The sequence below is a fragment of the Eptatretus burgeri genome, chromosome 8, assembly GCF_056783735.1.
Source record: "Eptatretus burgeri isolate ZD-2024b chromosome 8, Ebu_testis_v1, whole genome shotgun sequence".
Lineage (NCBI taxonomy): Eukaryota > Metazoa > Chordata > Myxini > Myxiniformes > Myxinidae > Eptatretus > Eptatretus burgeri.
The window spans coordinates 66579437-66605081 of NC_140968.1; the positions used below are offsets into that span (position 1 = coordinate 66579437).

General features: G+C 43.4%; 1 protein-coding gene across 3 annotated transcripts in view; it reads left to right on the top strand.

Annotated features, from left to right (window-relative positions):
- COPS3 (COP9 signalosome subunit 3) overlaps positions 1 to 25645 on the top strand; it is a 134836-nt gene that overhangs the window by 53255 nt on the left and 55936 nt on the right. For all 3 annotated transcript variants that reach the window (XM_085892388.1, XM_085892386.1, XM_085892387.1), the window contains exons 3-7: positions 5531 to 5643; positions 6143 to 6192; positions 6340 to 6432; positions 9937 to 10116; positions 10528 to 10668. In XM_085892388.1, the coding sequence (XP_085748514.1) occupies positions 5531 to 5643; positions 6143 to 6192; positions 6340 to 6432; positions 9937 to 10116; positions 10528 to 10668 (577 nt within the window). The remainder of the gene's footprint in view (positions 1 to 5530; positions 5644 to 6142; positions 6193 to 6339; positions 6433 to 9936; positions 10117 to 10527; positions 10669 to 25645) is intronic.

The window sequence follows — 25645 nt, forward strand, 5'->3', positions numbered from 1 at the left end:
GACTTAGGGTGGCTGGTTCGTGGTTTCAGCACCCACAGGCTCATCGCTGGACTTGGTATTCCAACACTGGTGGTGTGTCAAAGGAGATTGACCATGTGCTCGTTGATGGTCGCTGGAGGATGATCCAGAACTGCAGGGTCTACCAGAGTACTCAGTTCCTCAATACTGACCACAGGCTTGTTGTAGCAACTCTGAAGTTGCAGCTTAAATCCAGGAGAATGGTACCATCCTTGCTGAGGCTGGATGTTGGCAAGCTCAAGGATGGGAGGGCAGCTGAGGAGTTTGCAAACAGGCTGAGTGGAGATTTGGGGCGGGGGGGGGGTCGAGGTGCTTTGGGGGATCCTGAAGAGTTGTCGAGTGCCTTCAAGACCACCGTCCTTGATGTTTCCGATAGATGTCTTGGAACTCACCCTCGGGCGAAGAAGAATTTTGTCTCTCAAGGGACACTGGATACCATTGACCAGAGTGGCAGGACCAGGCTGAATGGCAGAACTGAGCTGTTCCGGGAGCTGAGGCGTAAAACTGTACGTGCACTAAGGCCTAAGTCACATTTGCTCTACGGCGAGGATACGGCAGCCGTACGCCCTCTGAATTGACAGAAACGTGCGGCGGCCGCAGAGTTTCTGAGGTGGCCTCAGGGTGGCCCTACGCCGTATGGCTATATTTTGCAGGCCGTAAGGTCGCCGTGGAATTATAACGCGGAGTTATAACTTGTTTCATTTCAACGTTCGCCGTAGCAATTCGACAAGCCGAAAAAAACAAAAAAAAAACTTGTAAAAAAAAAAAAAAAATTAACCCATTCGTTACCGTACGTCTGGCCGCACGTTCGCCTTAGGGCCCCCCTGCGGTCGCCTTGCGGGCCCCTTGCGTCTGCCTTAAATTCTATGGCCGCTGCAGGAACGCCCTAAGGTCACCGTGCGACATCAAATCAAAGACCGTACGGCAATCCCACGTTTTTGGTCTCCACAATTTATAAATACGCCGTGCAGCTCCCCGAAAAATAAAAACATATGTGACTGCTACATTGTGACCGTGGAAATACTGCGGCCGCCGTATAATTGCTCGTGGCCGTAGATTTTGGAGACCCCACGGCCGCCGTGGCAAATGTGACTTAGGCCTAAATACGCCGTGCGGCTCCCCGAAAAATAAAAACATATGTGACTGCTACATTGTGTGACCATGGAAATACTGCGGCCGCCGTATAATTGCTAGTGGCCGTAGATTTTGGAGACCCCACGGCCACGGTGGCAAATGTGACTTAGGCCTAAGGGTGGACAATGAAGCCTTTGTGCAAGGAATATGTGAAGGAGTGGAGCATCACCTGTGGTCAAGCGATTCTTTTCCTGTTTACAGGAGAATTCACGCATCGAGTTCCTCCAAGTCAGTCCATCGGTGTACTGCAGTTGGAGCAGAGGGTGGTGGGCTCTTGACAGAGGAGTCCGAAGTGAAGGCCCGCTGGGCCGGTTACTTTGAGCAGCTGTTCCAGGCTGATCCACCAGCTGTCAAGTTGGATGTCAGTGGGGTGAAAATCCCGATTGCTGACCCTCCAATGAACTATGACACACCTTCGTTTGTGGAAACACAGGGTACATAGAACCGGTTGAAATGGGGGTAAAGCTCCTGGGATCTGTGGCACCCATGCTGAACTTCTCAAGGCTTGTGGAAATGCTGTACTCATGTCGTTGCATGCAGTTCATTGCTCTGCCTGGAACACAGGCATCATCCCAACTGACGAGAAGAGGGGTCTTGTTGTCCCTCTCGAGAAAGGGAAGGGTGATCGCCAAGACTGCAACAACTATCGAGGGTGATGCTGCTCTAAGTTCCGGGCAAGGTCTTTTCTCGGATAATTATTGATGGGGTTCGCCACCAATCTGCTTGAGCACCAGCATCCAGAGCAGTCCGGCTTTGCACCAAAGAGGTCAACGATTGATCATGTCCTTGCTTTTTGGGTCCTCACCGAACGCAGACGAGTTTCAGCCGGGGCTGCTTGCAGCCCATGATGATCTCTGTAAAGCGTTTGCTTCAGTGAATCGGGATGCCCTCTGGAGGATTCTTGGTCTTCATGGGGTCCCACCAAAACTGATCAATCTAATGTCTGAACTGTACTCTGGTACTGAGAGTGCTGTGAGATGTGGTGATACCATCTCTGACTTATTTCCAGTTGTTACTGGAGTTTGTCAGGTGTGTGTACTGGCCCCCACACTTTTCAGCACTTGTATGGACTGAATTCTGGGGAGGATGTCGGAGAGATCAAGCTGCCGTGCATCGTTTGGAAATGTCAAGATCTCTGACCTTGATTCTGCAGAAGATGCAGTCATCTTTACGGAGACTCTAGATATCCTTTTGGGGGCCCTCAAGGTGCTGAATGAGGAGTCGGAGCCATTGGGATTACGGGTTTCCTGGACCAAAACTAAGATCCAGGCTTTCAGTGACATCTTGGATGCTGCAAAACTGTCTGTACCTGTTTGTGGCGAGAATGTTGAGGTCACGGAGAGATTCACTTCCCTTGGCAATGATATTCATCTCTCTGCTGGCTTTGAGCCAGAGGTTAACAGACCTCTGGGTCGGGCCTGGAGAGTCATGGATTCACTGGATCACAGGATGTGTCACTGCTGGTACCTGTATGGGAGGACAAAAGTCCAAGTCTTCAGGTCCTTGGTGCTTCCAGTCTTGCTCTGGATGTGAGACTTGGATTCTGACCAGGGATCTGAGATGGAGACTTAATTCCTTTGGTACCAGCTCTCTTTGGAGAAGCTTTGGCTATCGCAGGTCAGACTTTGTGTCCAATGAGCGGTTGCTGAGAGAGATTCAAATGAGATTTGTTACCTGCATTGTCCGTGAGTGTCAGCTGCGGCTGTATGGAGATGTGGCTCGTTTTCCTGACACTGATCCTGCTCACCAAATTCTCTCAGCGAGGGAGCCTCGTGAGTAGAGGAGGTCAATGGGCCGACCACGTGCCACGTTGCAGCAGGTTGATCAGCATCTCAAAGAGATGGGAATGGGCCAGGCATCTGCTTAGGGGATGTCCAGACGGAGGTCCCTGGAGTACCAGTGGAAAGTGGACGCAGCAACGTGCTGCTCCGGCACATACATTGGCATTATCCGTAGCTTTATTGATTATTGATTGATTCATGGGATATTTAACGAGCACTTTTGTGCACATTAAGGCTAAATTGTGTGTCAATGAAAGTGAATATGAAAATAAGTGGTTCTGGAGGAGGTTTTTTTGTTTTTTTTCTTTTCTTGTTTCTTTTCAACGCTTTTTATTTTCAAACCAATATGCTCATCAGACCACCTGACTGATGACGTTATAAATTTAATCAGATATCGTAGATGTGATGTATGAAGTTTCAGATTTTTCGGATAAGGATTTTGATTCAACTAATTATGGCTGGAATACCACTTCACTGATGATGTCATTGTTATGACCCTACATACATCCTCAATGGAGAGTTGATCACGTATGCAAATTTTCAATTTTTTCTTTGAGCGGTTTCGGAGAATATTGTTTTGGGTTTATCGGCCAGGTCATGAGTGGCCTCTCGCACCGCTTCCCGACCTTTGATCCTGAAGCCTACGAGCTGCAGATAATTGTCACATGGCGGGTTGATAAGCAATCCCGGACGCTGTCTGAGATAATTAATTTCGGTTTGGTCCTCTCATCCAATTCCCACTTTACCTTTCCTGCAAATGAATCCTGCCCAGACAGGGAACCGTGCTTCCAACGCCCTACTCTTATAAATCGAGAAAGGCCGAGCAGAACCACAAGTGAGATGTAGGCTAGGCTATGACCATCGCGAATGAGTATGGCAAAACTCCCATCCACTATTTATACACAAGTGTCTAACCGATTGAGAAAGAGAAACTTGGGCACGTTGGAAACAAATGGTCATGTTCACAAATAAATAGTTATTGACAAGAAAAGCAGTGTTGCAAAAGAGTCTTACCCTTATATATGCAAGCCTCTTAAGACAGTCACCTTATCATAAAACTACAGACATAGGCACCTCATTCACTCCAGGAAATTGGTCAAGTAAGAGTGATAGAGAGATAAAGAATGCAGGATTGTTGGCGACCTCTCGCTCACCCGACACAAGTCTGCAGGCTTACATTGGTCCAAATGTGAAAGGGGGAAGGGTAAAGAAGAGAGGGTGATGATGTGATGCACCATGTGGGGTGAGATGCGGGTGTATGTTTCATTATGCAGTGGAGGAAATTGTGAATGCGAGTCAGTAACTCAGCTATGAATCAGTCAAGGGTGCAACCATTAGATTGCTCTTGTGTGTTTATAGTGAACAATTAGGGGAAAGCAAGAGAAGGATTGTGTAGGTCAGTGTGTATTCGCCGGCACATCCAGGGAAAGAGCTCTATGCTTGTCAGCACTCACTCCGTGGCTGACTCAATCACTCCCAACAGAGCCCATCCTCGCAGATGTTCGCATCCACCTGGCTTGTTCCTCCAAGACTGGCTCTCATTGTTCCCTGGTCTACCCGGGCGAACAAAGCCCTCGGCCGAGGTGTGTCCTAAGAGCCGACCAACATGCCAATGCAGCTTGTTCATGGTACTGCCTTCATTGTAGCACTGCTGTTGTCGGGCTACCCTCATTAGTCGAGCTCCCGGCTTGGCGACACCATTCACTGGCAACCCCGCCCAAATGCGGGCCTTGCTTTGGCTGCTCCGTTCGGTGCTGGATGTTATCCAGCGCTACCTGGTGATGTTCCTTAGCTCTTGATTTGTATTGTCAGTGTTGTAAAGTGTGATGATGTGTGTGTGGATGTGTTGAAAATAGGTGTGGGGAGAGAAAGAGATTAAGAGCGAATGGGAGCAAGATAAGAAGAGTGGGGATCGAGAGAAGATTAAAAAAAAGGAATTCAAACCTGCTACACAAATGCAATGCATTTCCCTTTCTACTGATATGAGGGGAGAGGTAATCTAACTAAACTAAATATGACTGTTGTATCGAACTCTGGAGTTCCTTTATGTGTTGGATATAACTCCCCAGGGTCTTCCAAAACTGCACCGATATGTCATTTTTTTCCCTTTAATCCAATATTGCTACCATACCATGACCTCTGACAACTAACGATACCTATGACAGAGTTATCAATAAAATATTCTCCATGGGGAGTCCCTCCTATGTTTAAAGTTTCACATTGATCGGACAAGCGGTTTTAAATTTTCTTTTCTTTTTTGATCAAAACACACACACACACACACACACACACACACACACACACACACACACACACACACACACACACACACACACACACACACACACACACACACACACACACACACACACACACACACACACACACACACACACACACTGATAGCCTTGCAACGTCTTTGGGGCAAGACTATAATAAACCAGTTTTACCTGTTCAAATTATTACGTTTTAAAATCTAATTTTGCCAATCTTAAATGTATTATGCAACCATGTAATATTTTAGGGGTGTGTCTCTGCTGGCTTTCACACTGCAGTTTTATTTGTTGTTCTTGTTTCTTTTTCTATTTACCTCCCAGTTATGTGAAGTTTTCCATGCCCAGCATCCCAGATTTTGAGATGATGTACTGCCAGGTTCAGCTCTTTATAAGTGCGTGTAATGGGGAGCACATACGCTATGCAACGGACAGCTGTGAGTACAAGTACCACTAACTGCAATATGGTGTCAGTGATTAAAAAAAATACCAAAAACCTTCAGTTCAAGAGTAACAATTGTTTCCCAGTAAATTTATGTTTAATATCCTGCTTTTGTAATCTGATATTTAAAACCACATCTTTTGTGCATGCACTCCACTGTATTGATGGCATCTAACTTTGCGATTATGAATGGTCGCGAGTAGGAAATCTAGGTCTTCAAAGGGCACTGTCGACTGTCAAAACATGTTCCCTTTAAAAGTCTGCTTTTGATATGAATCAATACTGTTTTCAAAGGAGTATGTAACTTGTGCTGCAAATGGTCTTGGAATGGGTGGAGAAGTGATTTTGTTACTGTGGTGAGGCTTGTACAGTACAATTTTTTAAATTAATTAACTTCTTTCTTTTTTTGTTGTTGTCTACTTACAGTATGATCTAATTAAATTTTGCATTTCTGCATTGTCATTTTATTATTGTTTAAAAAAAATGTTTTGCAGTTGCAGGATTATGCCACATGCTGACCAATGCATTGGTGGAACGTAAACAGGTTAGTACTGAAGGTGTCTTTCTCTGGAGTAGTCAGTGTGAGTATATCATTTTTAAACTATTTTGTAATTCATATTGATGATGTACGTCTTGTTTATGCCCATGAGAGAGCCAGTTATATCCCTTCATCTCACTTTTGCTCACAAAGCCACTCCGTGGAATAACGGTGCTGCGACAAGCAATAGACAAAATGCAGATGAACAGCACGCAGCTCACGTCGATCCATGCTGACCTCTGCCAGGTAGAGCCTCACTAATTTTTCAGTCACTTTGGTGACACTTATTACATGGTTTTCTTGTTCTCACACCCTCTGTTTAACACATTATGGGTAATTTTAACTGTACTTGACTAAATTGCAGCTGCAGCTTGGTCTCACGAAAAATTGTTTTATGCCTGCTCCCTAATAAAATTTAGCACTTTTTACTCACCTTCTGCAACACTCCAATCAAATTGATTTATGTTCTGCAGCTGTTGTTTTCCACTTCCGTCCCCTCCAAAGCAATATGACTTGTGTACATCTATTTTAGCACTTTGACTGTATAGGATGGTGTTCATTTTACGATTTATTATTATATATATATATATATATTTATTTTATTTTATTTTAAGTGTAAATAAGTTCTGAAAACTTATTTTATGAAAAAGGTAAATTGTGTGGACTAAGATGAAACTGAATAATATGCCTCATTTTACCAAAATTATCGGGATAGTCAAATATGCAGTTGTCAATACATGACTTTCAAAATTACTTAATCTGCCCCATATTGCTCGGCTCGCATGCACAGAAACACCGAGTAACGAAGTAAATTGGGGTGGCCTCGACATCTTTCATGCCTCCCAGATAAGGATTGCACACCGAAATGATTAAAAAAAAACTTTTAAAGAAGCAGAAAGTACTTGTAAGCGTACCTGCGAGAAAGGGGTGTGCATCTGTACAACGAAACAGTTGGAGAAATTCCTGATCAACTCGTCCAAAAGGTTGATATTGTTAAGAATTCGCGCCCCGCCGGCGTGCGAACGACCGCGTGTAACCAATAGCGGCTGCTTCGCCCACCGAACGTGCAATTCAGTCGTGACCCTCTCGGAACAACGCCTGGAGCTAGTCACGGGTGAGGGTTTAACCTCACCACAACTCGGTCCGCATTCTACCCGCGCAAAATAGGGTCCGATCGCCGAATGGTCGATTTACCTCAGTACCCGCGCGGATAGCGTACCGAGGAGTTGTACCACGCCACAGGTCGACTCCGGACACGAACCGCTTCAGCGGCTCGTTCCATACTACAGGGATAACCGAGCGGAGTTATCGTCGACCTTGACGGTTCAGATTAGTTACCGGGTGTTTTAAACCCACTATTAATCCCTTACGTGATGCAAGATGGAGATTCAAACAAAGGAAAGGACGCAGCGAAACAGGGAACAATTGGACCAGCACATTTATTCCATTCCACACGGCAGCACTGAAGGCACGTATATTACAGTCAAGCAAGAAAACACAATAAAAGCAAGCGAAGAGACACACGCAGATCTACAACCGAATAATGCAATTCACACGGCAACACTTAAAACAGTTCTACTTCACCAGACTGGCGCTACACACACACGTTTACACAGAACCCAAAAGAAATGGAAGTTGCGACTTCCCTTAGCGTGTCGAGTCCTTGGCTACCGTAACTCCGAGTCCCTCTGGCGTGGTCCACTGGACTCGTGCCTCGCGCCTACACGTGTCGTCCGCCCGACAGGAACAATCACCAGGGACCAGGTTCGACGACCCGTGGCAATTCGACGACCTGCGCCAATTCGATGACCTTCACCCGACCACGACCAGACCCGAACTAACGAACAGAACCTCAACCTCTTCCTCCGAACGAACGAACCATAAGCAGGGACTCTCCAACAACTCTCGACAATTCTCATTCAGGGACAAGGGAACCGGGACAAGGGAACAACCACACACGACTCTTCACGCCCATGCCTTTTGTAGGGTCGGGCTCCGCCCTTCGCTCCGCCCCGCGCCCCGCCCCGTTCTTGGCTCCTCCTTCCTTTGAGACGCTTCCAGAAAATGCCTCGAAGGGGAGCGTTCCTCTCCCCCGGCCGCGTCACACTGCGCATCCGCCAATCGGGAGAGGACGCGCCACCCCCTCCCCCCTTTCTCACCAAGCGCGGGGAAAAATGGCGGGAAACCCCCACAGGCGTTGTTGGTTTTCTTCTCCACGCGCCGTACGACGAAGGAAGGATGATTTGGGCGGGAGATATTTAAGCGGGAGTTTTGGGCGGGAGATGCCCCTTCGCACCCTTGCTGCTGCTACTCCGCTCCTTTCATCCGTCCCGTGGATATAGTGACCGCACGGTGCTCGTTGAATGGCGAGTGGCGAAGATGGTGGTAGCGTAGTTGTGGAAGGTGGCGTCGTTGTGTGAATGGCGTGATTGTTGGCGTCGTGTAGTGAATGGTGTGATCGTTGAGATGTTGGTTGTGGCGATGTTCGTGGTTGTTCTTGCACCAAAATAACGACAGCAAAAGAAAAACTGCTAACTGAAGAATCGCAGCCCGAATGGATCACATATATTCCCTCTATACAACGGGTTTGGGCTAACTACACATGGACTTATCGATATATCTCACCTGAGGACCCTTTATGGTGTATTGCGAATTTCCATAACAATATGTTGCAGTCTGTATTGCAAAATCTCCTGACGATATGGGCTCGTGAAAGGCCTAAGTTTCTTAGATGGTGCGTTCTACCCAAACCTTCGTGCTTCCTAACAACGATTGGAAGTTCATACCTGTGGCTTGTCGATGCACAGGGTAAGTTTAAAATTATGTTTAGATGCCTTTTACAAAGCATATTCTGCTTTGTATTGTGGGAAATATGTGCAGGTGAGAGGGGTTAATTTTATGTTTTGGTTGACCTGTTCCAATACTTTTGGTAGTTATTATTATTATTATTTTTTTTCCTTACAAGCCAATGTATATTACATAATTTACTTTTTCCCTTTAATGCATTGCCCAAAATCAGCTGTTCCTCGATGGTTTACATTTTCTGGCCACCCTTCTATTTTACATCCAGCATCACCTCAGATCCAGCCACTGTTTTCTATATCAGAATACGTAGTTGATTTTTCTAAATGTATCTGGAATAATTTCCATCTGTGTCTGGAATGGTGCGAATACTTTGACAAATGCTTTCACTTCTCAAGTCCAACTTGATATAAATTTCTCCTTTGAGGGTTCTAGTTCAATTTATTTGAGATAGCTAAATTTATAGACTGCTGGTGTTTCCGAAGGTTTGAAGGAGTGGAGACACGGGCAAGACATTAAGGAGCTGCTGTAGCTCGTGTAAAAAATAAAATAAGAAGTCACATTAACATTTGTGGATTAATTTTGGAGGGGTTAATAAGCCCCAAAGCCCCAAACTTTGTGGATTTTATGTAGGGAGCAGTTTGCACAGAGGAGTGGACGGAAAACAATGCTCACCCATCTTCTGATGGTCTCAGTCTATTAACCGCAAGAAGTGCTGTCTCAGTCAAACACAATGTTGCTTGTGTGTTTTTCGGAAGTAGTGATGGGCATGCATTAAAAGGATGTTTTCCTTTGGTATTTTATCAGTTTCACTTGCTGGAAATTTGTAGCTTTCATCAATACTGAATGATGGAAGCATCTAATAGTGTTGTCACAATTTTAAAAGCTCATTGTGTTAAACAAGCCCATTAATATATTTCTTCCTTTCTATTCCATCTTCTGCACAAGCTCTGCCTTCTTGCAAAATGCTTCAAACCAGCCCTTCCTTATCTGGATGTGGACATAACAGACATCTGTAAGGAGAACGGTGCATTTGATGCGAAGCACTTCCTCTGCTATTACTACTATGGCGGCATGATATATACAGGGCTCAAGAACTTTGAACGGGCACTTTACATGTATGAACAGGTGAGTTTGAAATGAGTATATTGCCAGAGTTGTACAAAAGTGGTTAACTATATTCAGAATTTTTACTTTTTATGAATTTGAGGAGTCATAGGTGGTGAGTGGAAGAGTTTGAAATGGGATAAATAAAGGGAAATGGAATGTTAAGAGGAATAAGATAATTTATAGAAGATTCAATGCACAAACTGTGATATGCTGGTGCAGCAGACAGTGGTTGGGGAGTGGGGAGTGACATTGACATAATACATCATGTAGGAAAGAGAGAGCCACAACAATGATAACATTTGAGGGAGGGAACACAAGGTGTCAGAGGCAGCAATTGAGAACAGCCAATTTGGTTTAAGATTTCTTTTCATGTCTGTCCAAAGTATTACAGTGCTTGATTCACAACCTTGGCATTATTTGTTCTTTCAGGCCATTGCTACGCCAGCCATGGCAGTGAGTCACATCATGCTGGAGGCCTATAAGAAGTTCATTGTAGTGTCACTCATTCTGCATGGAAAGGTTCTACCCTTACCCAAGTATACGTCACAGATTGTTGGCAGGTTCATAAAGGTGAAATCCTGTTTTTCTTGAACTAGTCTATCAAAAAGCAAAACAACTATAGGTACGGATTTGCAAACGAAGGAACTTTAGTCGTCAGCATAAGAAGTTGATGATGATGACCATGTGATGTGGGGTTGGTGGCTCGTAGAATGAGTGCAGTTGGCGCAAGTCTTTCACAAATCAGTTGTCCTGGCTTGATGTTCGACTGATTGGAGTAAAAATTTGGAATTTGGCCATGGTGGAGCTTTTATTGAAAATGCCTACTTTATCAAAATGACAAACGTCCATCTGCTGTTACTTGCAGACGAGTCCCCACCTTAATGTAGATCAGAGGGATGGCACATTCATTGATGAAACACCCTGCCTGTGAAACACTAGGGTGAAAAATCTATAATTGGGTCGATAAAATCAAACCCAGCCGACACAGCTGAAAGCCAAGTGTGCTTCTCCTGAGCTCTCTTGCCAGCCTTAATATTAAGGAACTTGGTGACTGATTAAATGTCAATGGTCTACTGCTCACACCTATCTGTACCTGTTCTCACATCCTCAATGCATCATATATGATGTGCAGTTTAGTTTATACTCACAACTAGTATTTCATACTAGTAGTGTCACAACTAATTATACATACGCTTGAATGGATAATGACAAAAATTATACTTTTATTGCTTTTAAAGCTTTGGACACACACAGGTCCCATTGGTGTGGATGCTTTTGCATGCCTTCAGCAGAGCATTCATTAGGATGTGTACATAGCCAATGTATGATATTATTTTTAACACAAATTTATCTCACCAACAAAACCTCGAACTAGCCTATTTCGTTCCACTGCATTTCGAGGTTGAAGGTAGCGGCTCCCAACCTTTCTTCGGTGTGACCCCATTCGTAAAGCTTCAAATTATTTGTGACCATCATGCAAGGTCAAGATCTATATTCACCTGTCTACAGATTTGCCACTGTAAAGAATGTTTGTTTGCTGAAAATTTTATTTTGTCATGTGTTTACTCACCTGGACTAGTGTGACTCCATAATTTGAACATTGTCATCCTACTGCTACAATCAAATGAGACCAAATACAGGCACTCCTTGCAATACGCACTCCAGGTTAAAGCATTTTTGCTGATGTGCAATTAATAAAGTAAGGACACTTTTCACTGTATGCCACATATTTTTTTGGTGATACACATTTTTTCCACTGTCAATCTAAAGCAGGGTTCGCACAGTCCTTGAAATTCCTGGAAAATGTAAGCATACATTGGCATGCAGCACGCACAGTACTGTCTACAGCGCATACATTATCTGGGCTTTGCTGAAATGATTGATACCTCTCCTCACTCATCTGGCAGTCTCTCGTTTCAGGAGAGCACATTACAGTTTCCACAATGCCAAATTTTTTGAACAGACAAACGCTTAAGGCCCGGTCACACCTTGACGTTTTAGCCAGCGATGGCAACGTATTAAAATGTATCTAAAACGCTGGCTTACGTTGAACTTTTGATGTTTTTTTTTTAAAGATTCGGACGTATTCATAGCGACTTGGTCTTATGTATAACGCATTGGTAACGGACACAGAACGCTTCGTTGTGTTATAGATAACTTATACCAACGAATGCTGAACCTGTTGTCGGCCTACACAACCGATGCCCAACGATAGTCTAACTTAGACATAGCGCGTTGCACGCATCGCCGACGGTGTCGTGACGTAGCCTATTAAAAGGCTGACGCACAACGATTCGAATCATAACTGCCGTAGAAATGGAAGTGTCAACATCGCGGTCACACCTTGGCGATCTTGCCAGCGTATGCTGACCTAAGAAAAATGTGTCTAAAACGTTGGGGCACGTCAAATACGGTATGAGTAAGTTTGGTATACGTGAGTAGAACGCTAAAGTACGCTATCATACGTCGTAGTAAGTAGAGTACGTCAAGAAATTTTAAACATGTTCAAAATTTTACGACGTACTCGGCGTATGACACACGTTCCGCATGCGATGGGGATAAGTTTTACACACGATATGTGGACGCTTACACACGTCCACAAACGCTACTTATAAGCTACTCATAAGTCGAAACACGTCGCGGTAATGTCTTTTTTACGCGAAACTTATTTCTAACTTATGTTTGACGTGCTTTGAACCAATTCTTTACGTAGTCCCAACACACATCGACGTATGTAGACGTATTCCAATGACGTCTTCCGGTCGACAAAAAAAAATAAATTAACGTGTTTCTCGCTTACAACTGCCATATAAAGACGTGTTCCCAGCGGTTTTGGGAATTGGTATATAAAAATGCTGCTCATAAAAGGGGAACCCAACAGTGTTTTCGAGTCCTTTTTGAGTCGATGTCCATGTCAGCAGTAACAGTATTAGTATTAGTAGTAGTAGTAGTTTGTTCATGTTGCCAGTAGTAGGTGAGTGTGAGGGGGAGGGTGTGGGTTATGATGGATCGTCCTTGCGTTTAACGATTTAACGATTTAACGATTTAAATGATAAACTCAACGATTTAAATGGCTGCATCTCCACTATTGAAAGTAGCCGCTTGCGCTCAACAATTGGATTTTTTTTTACACTCAACGACTTTTAAACGGTACCACTCAGCTATTTTCATTGTTTACAATGAACGATTTAAATTGCTGTCACTCGCCTTTGTTTTTTGACGCTGGGGTTTGGAAATTTGAAGCGTTTCTTCTGAACGTGTTAAAACGCTCAAACTCGACTATTTTAAATAGACGCTGCCGATGGACAATTGGAATCATAGCCAAGCTAGACGTCGAAGTGTGAACATCCTCGTCATGCCGAAGAAAAGTTTGAAGAATGCTGCAAATAAGTGTCCTGGCCGTGGCCGTGGACGCTGACGCAAGGACGATCCATTATACCGACGTCTTTCAGCCTATGAGTAACTTAAAAGTAACGTCTATCGATGTGTGGCAACGATCGCGTAACGTGCCAACAACACGTTAATCATAGGTTAGAAATAAGTTTCGGGTACGCTAAACATTACCTCGGCGTGTCTCAACTTATGATTAACTTACAAGTACCATGTGTTGACGTCTGTCAACGATCGCAGACCGTGCATACAACTTGTGGCCAGCGTAGCGGAACGTGTGAGTCATACGCCGGCATACGTCGTGAAATTTCAAGCATGAAAAAATTTGAGGACAACCAAAAAGTACAACGTTTAAAGCCAACGTACAACGACGTATGGCAGTGTTTTTCAGCGTGCTCTCAATGTTATCAAAACTTACCCATAACGTATTCAACGTGTGCCAGCGTTTTAGAAAAAAAATTCAAAAATCGGCATACGTTGGCTAAAACGTCAAGGTGTGACCGGGCCTTTAACAACATCAAGCAACCGAGACGTCATTAGCAAATGACAAACATTTAACACCAAGCAACAGAGATGTCATTAGCAAATGACAAACATTAAACACCAAGCAACAGAGATTTTATTGGCAAATGGCAAACGTTTAACAGCATTATGCAACAGCCATAACGAAAAGATGTCATTAAGAAATGTGACAAATAAGGTATTTGTTGCATTCGCAGGACTGATACAAACATGGGATTAATTGAATTAGAAATGTATTAACCAATGAAAACTAACAATCAAAAGTTAAATTGTGCGTTGAAAGCTTCGGTGGCTCAAGAGGAAAATAGAGGACGTAAAGGTGTCTGTTTTCGTATCAGAGAGGACAAGAACAGAAAACTGGACTGTCCTCTATAAAACTACCCCATTCATCACACATGAGTTTATCGGTGAGAGGAAACGTAACCGCCCATGGAAAACGAGGATTTACTGTAGTCCGAATATCCACCTCATATGTGGAGAGCATACATTTGTAGACTTCAAATTTTATTTTATGAGAGAAGCTTGTGATTATGCTGCAAAAGGTACAACTTGGAATAGTTCTGTGATATACCATAACATGCTCAGCTAGTGTATTTTACCTGCAGGTATACATATATCCTACAAAATTAAATAAGGCAATTCTCTGTATGTGTATGTGTTGAAAATCATAGAAAGAAAGAAAGAAAAAAAAAAAACAGGGCTTGGCCATTCTCCACTAAATTTTGCACACATTTCGGAAGTACCTAACGTCACATCATGGGCACAAACCTACCCCTCTGCGAGAAGTGGGGGGAGACGACTTAAAAAGTTTTTTCGCCTGTACCTGTGCCATTGTGCAAGTAGCTTACTAACCCTTGTTGCAGATGGGGGATTATTAGCCAAGTCAAGGTACAAAACATATTTGGCCCACTATCCCCCCAGGCTGCTCCAGAAGGGAGCGGGTGTTTCTAGTTGATGAAATATTCAATGGAATATGGAATAACAGCAAACAAACAAGGTTTCATTCTTATTCTTGTGGTTTGTTCCAGTCACTTGGAACATAAAACATTTGCATTAATGGTCCTGGAAAACGCCTGGAAATTTTGTCTTCCATGGCTGTGTGAACCATGTAAAAAGGGGTCGTGTATTTGTTGTGGTTGTGAGAACAGAAGGGGATTATTCCATTGTAAAGTGAAGGGAATGAATATAATGCAGTACTATTGTATTGCAAATTACCATCCATTATATTGGTGGAATGCCATTAAACGTTTTTTATTTTTATTACTCTCACCGAAGGAGAGGGTATTGCATTTTGGTCCGTCCGTTTGTTATCTTGCCAAAACGAAGTTTTTCCAAGATATGTTAGTCAGCTTGTATGTTTTTTTTTATACATACGAAATCTAAAGATTTCGGAAGTATATTGTTGACTTCCGTTTCTGTTTGTTTGTTTGATTGTTTGTTTGTTTGTAGGCACGATAACTCGAATGGAAGAAGCTACCAATGTCAAATTACACCACGTGATTCAGGAGGGTGATGGCTAGTGCTGATTAGATTTTGGTCAAAATCGGTCAAAGGTCAAGGTCACAGTGAGGTCAAATATTCGATTTTTGATGGTTTGGTACAGATAACTCGAGAACGGAAGAAGCTACCAATGTCAAATTACACCACGTGATTCAGTAGGGTGATGGCAAGTGCTGATTAGATTTTGGTCAAAATCGGTCAACGGTCAAGGTCACAGTGAGGTCAAACATTCGATTTTTGATGGTTTGGAACAGAATCATCGTAGAAACTACTGGTTTGCGTCTCTACCTTCTCCAGAGACAGCTTTTATTAGACAAGGTCAGAGGTCAAGTTGACGATTTCGTAAGTACCAGTCTATGACTGCTTGTTTGTTTGTTTGTTTGTTTGTTTGTAGGCACGATAACTCGAGAACGGAAGAAGCTCCCAATGTCAAATTACACCACTTGATTCAGGAGGGTGATGGCAAGTGCTGATTAGATTTTGGTCGAAATCTGTCAAAGGTCAAGGTCACCGTGAGGTCAAATATCCGATTTTTTGATGGTTTGGTACAGATAACTCGAACGGAAGAAGCTACCAATGTCAAATTACACCACGTGATTCAGGAGGGTGATGGCTAGTGCCGATTATATTTTGGTCAAAATCGGTCAAGGTCACGGTGAGGTCAAACATCCAAAACATTCGATTTTTGATGGTTTGGTACAGAATCATCGTAGAAACTTCTAGTTTGCGTCGCTACCTTCTCGAGAGACAGCTTTTATTGGACAAGGTCAGAGGTCAAGTTGACGATTTCGTAAGTACCAGTCTATGACTGCTTGTTTTTTTGTTTGTTTGTTTGTTATCTTGCCAAAACGAAGTTTTTGCAAGATATGTTAGTCAGTCTGTATGTTTTTTTTGTTTGTTTGTTTGTTTGTCTGTAATCACACAAAAAAAAATTCTGCAGAGCACATTTATCATTGGAAATTTTTGTAACTTCGCATGTCAGAGGCTTATACAGGTCCCTTTCAGCGCATAAAATTTTGAAGGTCAAGGTCAAAGATCAAGGTCACTTTGTCGCAAATCAGGGGAGTCGACGAAACCCTTATTTTTTGAGTAATTTTGATCGGATCGTCTTCAAACTTCATGGGAATATAGTTTATGGTCCGGCGCTCAGCTGATTAATTTTTGGTGGCGATTGGCCTTGACCTTCATGGTTAGCGCCTGAGGTCAAACATATTTGACCCCAAGGTCAAATTTTCATGTTTTAGGAACCATATCGTGTCGTACCTCAAATTGAACACCTCGATGAGTGCTTTCCAGATATGTCAAGCTTGAGACATTATGACGTCATTTGGTGACGTTATGAGGCAAACATATTTTTCATGGTTACTCTGTAGAAGGATTCGCAACGGAATCTCTCGTCGGCAGATATTCCTCAAGTAGTCGCTCCTGGTGGATAGCAGCTCTGTTCACCTCAGTGTGACCTTAAATAAGTCACACGTGGTCACCTTTTGGCAAGATACGGGTCACCCTAAGGGTGACATTGGTTTGTTTGTTTGTTTGTTTGTTTGTCTGTAATCTCGTATAAAAAATTCTGCAGAGCACAGTTATCATTGGAAATTTTTGTAACTTCGCATATCAGAGGCCTATGAGGTCCCTTTCAGTGCACAAAATTTTGAAGGTCAAGGTCAAAGGTCAAGGTCACTTTGTCGCAAATCAGGGGAGTCGACGAAACCCTTATTTTTTGAGTAATTTTGATCGGATCGTCTTCAAACTTCATGGGAATATAGTTCATGGTCTGGCGCTCAGCTGATTAATTTTTGGTGGCGATTGGCCTTGACCTTCATATGTTTTTTGTTTTTTGTTTTTTTGGGGGGGGGTCTGTAATCACGTATAAATCACTCTGCAGAGCACAGTTATCATTGGAAATTTTGGTAACTTCGCATATCAGAGGCCTATAGAGGTCCCTTTCAGCGCATAAAATTTTGAAGGTCAAGGTCAAAGGTCAAGGTCACTTTGTCGCAAATCAGGGGAGTCGACGAAACCCTTATTTTTTGAGTAATTTTGATCGGATCGTCTTCAAACTTCATGGGAATATAGTTCATGGTCTGGCGCTCAGTTGATTAATTTTTGGTGGCGATTGGCCTTGACCTTCATGGTTAGCGCCTTAGGTCAAACATATTTGACCCCAAGTTTTAGGAACCATATCGTGTAGTACCTCAAATTGAACAGCTCGATGAGTGCTTTCTAGATATGTCAAGCTTGAGACATTATGACGTCATTTGGTGACGTTATGAGGCAAAAGCATATTTTTCATGGTTACTCTGTAGAACAATTCTCATCGGAATCGCTCGTAGGCAGATATTCCTCAAGGAGTCGCTCCTGGTGGATAGCAGCTCTGTTCACCTCAGTGTGACCTTAAAGAAGTCACATGTGCTCACCTTTTGGCAAGATACGGGTCACCCTGCGGGTGACATTGGTTTATTTGTTTGTTTGTCTGTCAGTCTGTCTTTGTTTGTTTGTCCACACAGAATTTTCGTATTTTTCTCTGCAACTGCTTGTTGGATTGAGATGAAATTTTCACCATAGGTGCAACAACTCATGTGGAATGTTATAATGATAATTATGATGTCATAGGTCACATGTTGTGGGAGCCATGTTGGAAAATCTTCCATGTCTGTCTCTCAGTGGACTGCAGTTAAAGCGGAGGGTGGTGGGCTCTTGACAGAGGAATCCGAAGTAAAGACCCCCTGGGCCGGTTACTTTGAGCGGCTGTGCCAGGCTGCCCAACCAGCTGTTGCATTGGGCATCAGGGGTGTAACTATCCCGAGTGCTGACCCCTCCAATTAACTGTGAACCACTTTTGTTTGTGGAAGCACATACTGCGTTGAACCAGTTAAAGGGGGTAAAGCTCCTGGGATCTGGGGCATCCATGCTGAACTTCTCAAGGCTGGTGGAAATGCTGTACTGGTTTCGTTGCATGCAGTTCTGTGCTCTGGAGCACAGGCATCAAATCAACTGACTGGAAAAGGAGCCTTGTTATCCCTCTCTGGAAAGGGAAGGGTGATTGCCAGGACTGCAACAACCACCGAGGGGTGTCGCTGCTCTCAATGCCAGGCAAGGTCTTTGCTGGGATAATTCTTCATTTGGTTCACCACCATCTGCTCGAGCACCAGCGCCTCGAGCATTTGGGCTTTACACCAAAGAAGTCAACGATTTACCGTATCCTTGCTCTCCGGGTCCTCACCAAATGCAGACGAGAGTTTTGGCAGGGGCTGCTCGCAGCCGAAGTTGATCGCCACAGAGCATTCAATTCAGTGAATTGGGAGGCCCTCTGGAGGGTTCTCCGTCTTCATGAGGTGGCACCAAAGTTGATCGATTGGATTTCTGAACTATACTCTGGTACAGTGTGCTGTTAGGTGTGGTGGTTCCATCTCTGACTTATTTCCAGTTGTGTCTGGAGTTAGTCAGGGGTGTGTACTGGTCCCTACACTCTTCAACGCTTGCATGGACTGGATTCTGGGGAAGATGTCAGAGAGATCAAGCGACAGTGCATCGCTTTGGAATGTCAAGGTCTCTGACCTTGATTTCGCAGATTATGCAGTCATCCTTGCGGAAACATTGGATATCCTTGTCGGGGCCCTTGAGGCACTGAATGAGGAATCAGAGCTGCTGGGCCTAAAGGTTTCTTGGGTCAAAACAAATATCCAGGCTTTCAATGACATTGTGGATACTGCAATCTCGTCTGTAGTTGCTTGTGGTGAGGATGTTGAGGTCACGGAGAGATTCACTTACCTTGGCAGTCATATTCATGTCTCTGCAGGTTGTAAGCCGGAGGTCAATAGATGTTCGGGTCGAGCCTGGAGAGTCATCGATTCACTGGATCATGGGATGTGGTGCTGTCGGTACCTATACAGGAGGACGAAAGTCCGAATCTTCAGGTCCTTGGTGCTGCCAGTCTTGCTCTACTGATGTGAGCCTTGGATTCTGATAAAAGATCTGAGACGAAGACTTAACTCCTTTGGTACCAAGTCTCTTCGAAGAATCCTTAGCTTTCACTGGTCATACATTGTACCCAGTGAGCAGTTGCTGAGAGAGACTCAAATGAGATTTATTACCTGCCTAGTCCATGAGAATCAGGTGTGGCTGTATGGACATGTGGCTTAATTTATTGATGCTGATCCTGCTCAGCAGATTCTCTCAGCGAGGGAGCCTAATGAGTGGCTCACGCTATCGGGACGACAGCGTGCTTCGTGGTTACATCAGGTTGATCAGCATCTCAAAGAGATGGGGATGGGCCAGTCATCCGCTGGGGGGATGGCGAGACGGAAGCCCCTGGAGTACTGACGGAAAGTGGACACAGCGACACGCTGCTCCAGTGCATGCTACCAGACCTAACCTAACCTAATCCTGACAAATCTCTCACTCTCACTTTGTCTAATTGAAAGGACCATCTGGAACCCCCTGCCCCCCCCCCCACATCTACTTTCTCAACAATCCTCTTCAAAAATTCCTTTCTTTCAAGCTTTTGGGCCTCACTATCTTCCATGATCTTTCCTGGGAAAGTCACCTTTGCAAGCTGGCCTCCAAATCCAGTGGCCGACTGGGCATCCTCCATCTTGCAAACTCCTTCCTTTGCAGACCTGAGCTTCTAACCTCATACAAAGCTGTCATCCTCAGCCTGATGGAGTACTGCTCTACCCTCTGGGCTGATGCTCCTGTCTCACACCTATCTCGGCTTCATCATTGGTATCTCCCACGACGAAGCTGTCTTTAGGTCTCTCATTCTCTCACCACAAGAAGGTCAGTGGTCTTTGTCTGCTAGTCTCCTCTCCAGCCTTGCCCCCCTGCACGTCTGTGCTCTGCCTCCCCTGCCCCCCCCTCGCCCCACTCCCTATATTTCTGCAGGGCGTTCAAGGTTCGCCAGTAACCCCCTTCTGGTGAAACTGCCAAAATCAAGAATTACTGCTCACCTTCACCCTTCCATTCCTCTTTTTTTCCCCACCTCTGGAACAAACTCTCACGCTCTCTTCAATCCTACTCTTCTCTCCAGGTTTTCAAAACAGCTGTTCACCACCATCTCATATCTTCCCCCATCCAAAACCATGTTTTCTACCCCCTGTTAATCCACCCCAAACCGACATCCCTCAAATTCCTTGTTTTCCTTCCTGAAAGTCCCTGTTGTGTCCATATTGTTTACCCCATGTACCGTGCTATATCCCACTCCCTTCCACAGATTTCCTAATGTCTCTGCTCCCCACTGTTTTGTGCTTCCCTCTCCCACACTCTTGTCTCCTGCTCCCTTCATTACATGTTCTGTGTATTTGTTCCTATATGAGCTTCGACAATGGATACAAAAATAAGATTTATAAATTAATGCAAAATCCCTTATAAACCATCAGTTGAATAGAAAAACAAAACCTACCAATCTGCGGTGAATATGTGACCAGCAATTTCATCTTCACAAACACTTCCGCCATCTTCGTCGGAATCACTCGCGCAATGCTCAAAACTGTATGGTTCCACAATTCCTCCGAAAGTGTTTCCATCACTAATTTTGGCTCCAGTAGTTTTTTCAAACTCCCATCAGTTTCAACATATAGAGAACCTTCAGTGTTGCTAATGACGGTGGAATCGGTATCAGAATCCGAGCTCGACATGCACCGTTTCTCAAATTAAAGCTGCCATTTGGATCAATATGGCTTCAAGATGTGACATCACTGGAAAATCGAAAATTGACACTAGGGCTTTTTTTTGACACTTTGTAATTGGCAAAAAAAAATTCAACCTTTTTTCCCCTCCAAATTAGAATGTGATTAATGATTTTCAATGGTTTTCAGGGAAAAAAATTGCATTTGGGTTCCCCTTTAAGCAATACTATTTACTTCCTGCTATAATGCCTGTATTGAAAATTAAGATGGCAGTGAAACAATGGATAATTATGAAGGTTCTGGTCAACAAAAACACCAAGGCTATTGAAACTTACTGACTAATGGCTGCAAAGTATCGTGAAGATTATGCCTGTCAAGGACATCTAGATGAAAGCACTTTGAAAACAATAAATTATTCATGAATGAGGTGACTAACAAACCCATCTTTGCTCCGACAAAGGGTTAATGCCTGAACATCAGTTTATCCTTGCTTCCCTTGGCGGTTAGCAAACTTAGATCAACATCCCGTTGATTCTATCCATTATTAACAGATCTAACTACCCCACTTCAAGACTGAGAATAATTATGTTTGATAATGCATATGGAATATTTTTGTATAGGATATACTTCAGCAAAGCTTTCCAAGAAAATAAAATTGATTTTATGTCAGTGGTATGCATGCACATATTTCGACATGTCACAATAAAACACATAACCATGGATGAGTAAACACTTTAAAAACCTTAATATCCAGAATTGCAGGTGGGAAGTCAAACTTTTGCTTGTTTTTTTCTTGACTGTGCAATCTTATGTCGACAATCCTGGAGTGAGCAGTTGAAAAGTCAAAGCAACTGCAGTGCACGTACGAAGTTCAGAGACCAGAGACCAAAGGCCTTCAAGGGTTCCCAACCTTGGGGATGTGACCACATAAATATAAAGTAGAACAAAATGGAATCACAAAACTGCCTGGTAAGGAGGTTTCTATAATTGTGCTTTACTAAAAAGGATTAGCTTTGAATGATAGCTACAACAATTTTGAATTGATCTATTTGGTATTTTCTGCATATGAAACCATCACCTGTGGAGACAACTTCTGAAGTATGTCTCCACTAAAACAGCTCAGTGACTCCTATGCTTCACTGAATACTTCCTTACCACTCCAACACTAACTTCTGAGATGTGATGTGCGATCTCTAAATCACAAAAACAAATCTATCTCGGGAGAAGTGAATTCTTACAAAAAATGTGTTTTTGTAAGGCTCACTTGGCTGCACCTGGATGGGTTTGAGAATAGAGGAGCAGCAGCTGAAACCAGAATCATATCCAGGTTCCTCCTGATGACTCCATCTTTGTTCTTTGCTTATCCGGTTTCCTTCTGATTACTCCAATGGAGTGCTGGCACTACTCGCTATATGAACCAGATGCGTTCCACGAAAGCAGTGCATATAGTGAAAAACATTTCCCATAGACAGTGTTATAAATCAAAGATGCATTTCTTGGAGGCTAATGTTCAGACATCTTGTGCAAACAAACCTAATTTAAAATTGATTAAATTTAATTTTTTGGTCACTGAACTACACAAAATACCCAACAATGACAAAGTGAAAACGTTTGTCGAAATTTTTTACAAATCAATTAAATATTAAAAGCTAAAATATCTTCCGTCAATAAGTGTTCATCGCCTTTGCTATGACACTCCAAATTGAGCTCAGGTGCATCCAATTTCCTTTGATCATCCTTGAGATGTCTCTACAACTACATTGGAGTCCACCTGTGGCCAATTCAATTGATTGGACATGATTTAAAAAGAAACACACCTTCCTATGTAAGGTCCCACAGTGCATGTCAGAACAGAAATATACCATGAACTCCGAGATAGAATTTTGAGAAGGCATAGATCTAGGGAAGGGTATAAACAATTTCTGGAGTGGTGAAAGTTCCCAAGAGCACAGTGAGCTCCATCATTATGAAATGAAAAGAATATGGAACGACCCAGATTCTTCTTAGAACTGGCCATCAGACCAAACTGAGCAACCGGGCAAGACGGACATTGGTCAGGGAGGTGACCACTGACCCAAAGACCACTCTGACAGAGTTCCTTGAGTGAGATCGAAGAACCTGCCAGAAGAACAAAAGTCTCTGCAGCACTTCACAAATCTCGGCTTTATGGGAGAGTGGCCAGACAGAAAGAAGCCACTCCTGAGAATAAGGCACATGATGGCACACCTGGAGTTTGCAAAAAGGCACGTGAAAGAGTCTGAGAGTATGAGGCAAAAGATTCTGTAGTCTGATGAGATGAAAACTGAACTCTCTGGCCTGAATGCAAAGTGCTACGTCTGGAGGAAACCAAGCAAAGCTCATTACCCATCTCACACCATCTCTGTCGTGAAGCATGGCAGTGGCAGCATCATGCTATGGGGATGCTTTTCAGCGGCAGGGACTGGGAGACTTGTAAGGATAGAGGGAACAATGAATGGAACCACATACATGCAAATCCTTGAGGATAACCTGCTTCAGAGTGCAAAAGACCTTAAACTGTAGTGAAGATTTATGTTCCAACAGGACAATGACCCAAAGCACACAGCCAAAGCCACACTGGAATGGCTTCAGAACAAGAACGTGAAAGTCCTTGAGTGGCCCAGCCAAAGCTCAGACTTGAATCCCATTGAGAATCTGTGGAAAGTCTTGAAGATTGCTGTTCACCGACGCAGACATACCGAAGAAGACTCAAAGCTGTAATCACTGCCAAAGGCAGTTCCACAAAGTGCTGACTCAAGGGGCTGAATACTTATTGATGCAAGACATTTCAGCTTTTCACTTATAATTAATTGGCAAAAAACTCTAAAAACATGTTTTCACTTTGTCATTATGGGCTATTTTGTGTAGATCGGTGACAATTTTTTTTAATTCGATTCATTTTAAATTTAGCCTGTAACAACAAAATGTGAAAGTCAATGGGTATGAATACTTTCTGAAGGTACTGTAATAACTTCGTAAATCAATAGAGAACATCACTAATTGTGTAATTAAATGAATACCTACGATAAATACATCAATTCTGAAGAAAAATAAATGAGTAAAGTACTGCACTCACCAATAAATAATAGAAGAGATTGTGTGGGTGGGGAGCTAAAGTAATAGAGTGGTAAGACCTCTTACCATGAGTGTTTGATGCAGGTCATTTTCCACTCATATTGTTGGTTTGGGGAAAGTTTTACAAAAACTACTCAACTGAAGTAACTTGATACCACTCGATTATGATGCCAGAAGTATAGTATAGTAACGATTAATATAACGATTATAGTATAGTAATGATTAATAGATTAATAATGAAGCAGTAACGATGATGTGCAGATGAAAGCTAAAAGAAATAAAAACTCGAAAGAACAATCAGATTGCAGACCCTCACCAGAACTTGTTTTGCGTGGTGTTTGTGCAGTTTTGTGTGGCGTTTGTGTACTGGTGTGCTATGTTATTAAAAATTAAGTGACATAATTAGAACTGCCACTTTTAACTGCTGACGACTGGGTACCAAGACATCCCACTTTGATGTAACCGCACTTTGATTAGACACCTGACCCTAACCCATGATGATTTTCATTATTATTCAGTTGAATTTAAAATCCATCCATTGGGACCATACTCTGTGCAGAGCGTTGGTGCTGCCGAAGCAGTCTCCTTGGCTATTGGGTGCAATCCTGGACGGGTCTCCATTCCGACACAGGATACCAGCATGCTGGCACTCATTTTGCTGACCTCAGAAGGATGACAGGTCGAGTCAATCCCACCTGGTATTAATTCAACAGCGAGTGGGATTTGAACTCAGGATCCTCAGATCCCAAGCCCACTACTCTAACCATTAAGCCAACACCAGGCAATTTAGAATAGGATTAAATGAAATTCAATTAAAATCAAATGTAAGACCAAATAGGTACAGTCCTGTATTGGAGGAATCGGGAGAGGAGATTGGGGCCATACTCTTTGCAGAGCATTGGTGCTGCTTAAGCAAGTCTCCTAAGTTATTGGGCACAATCCTGGACGGGTCGCCACTCTGACACAGTATACCAGCATGCTGACACTCATTTTTCCGACCTTGGAAGGAAGACAGGCCGAGTTAACCCCACCTGTTAATAATTCAACAGCTTAGCGGGATTTGAACTCAGGACCCTAGGATCCAAAGCCCACCACCCTAACCATTTAGCCAACACCAGGCAATTTAGAATGGGATTAAAATAAATTCAAATCAAATGGAAGACGAAATACGTAGGTACATTCTTGCATTGGAGGAATCAGAAGGAACCCAAACAAGCAAAAAGCAAAGATGAAGTCATCAGGAGGAACCTGGATATGATTCACATTTCAGCTGCTACTTCTCCACCCTCAAACCCATCCAGGCACAGCCAAGTGAGCCTTTTTTTTTTAAATATGAAATATATCTGGCTGCCAGAACATTGTCTGATGAATTTAAAATTTAAAATATGTATTCCCCATCACCACAAGATCATATT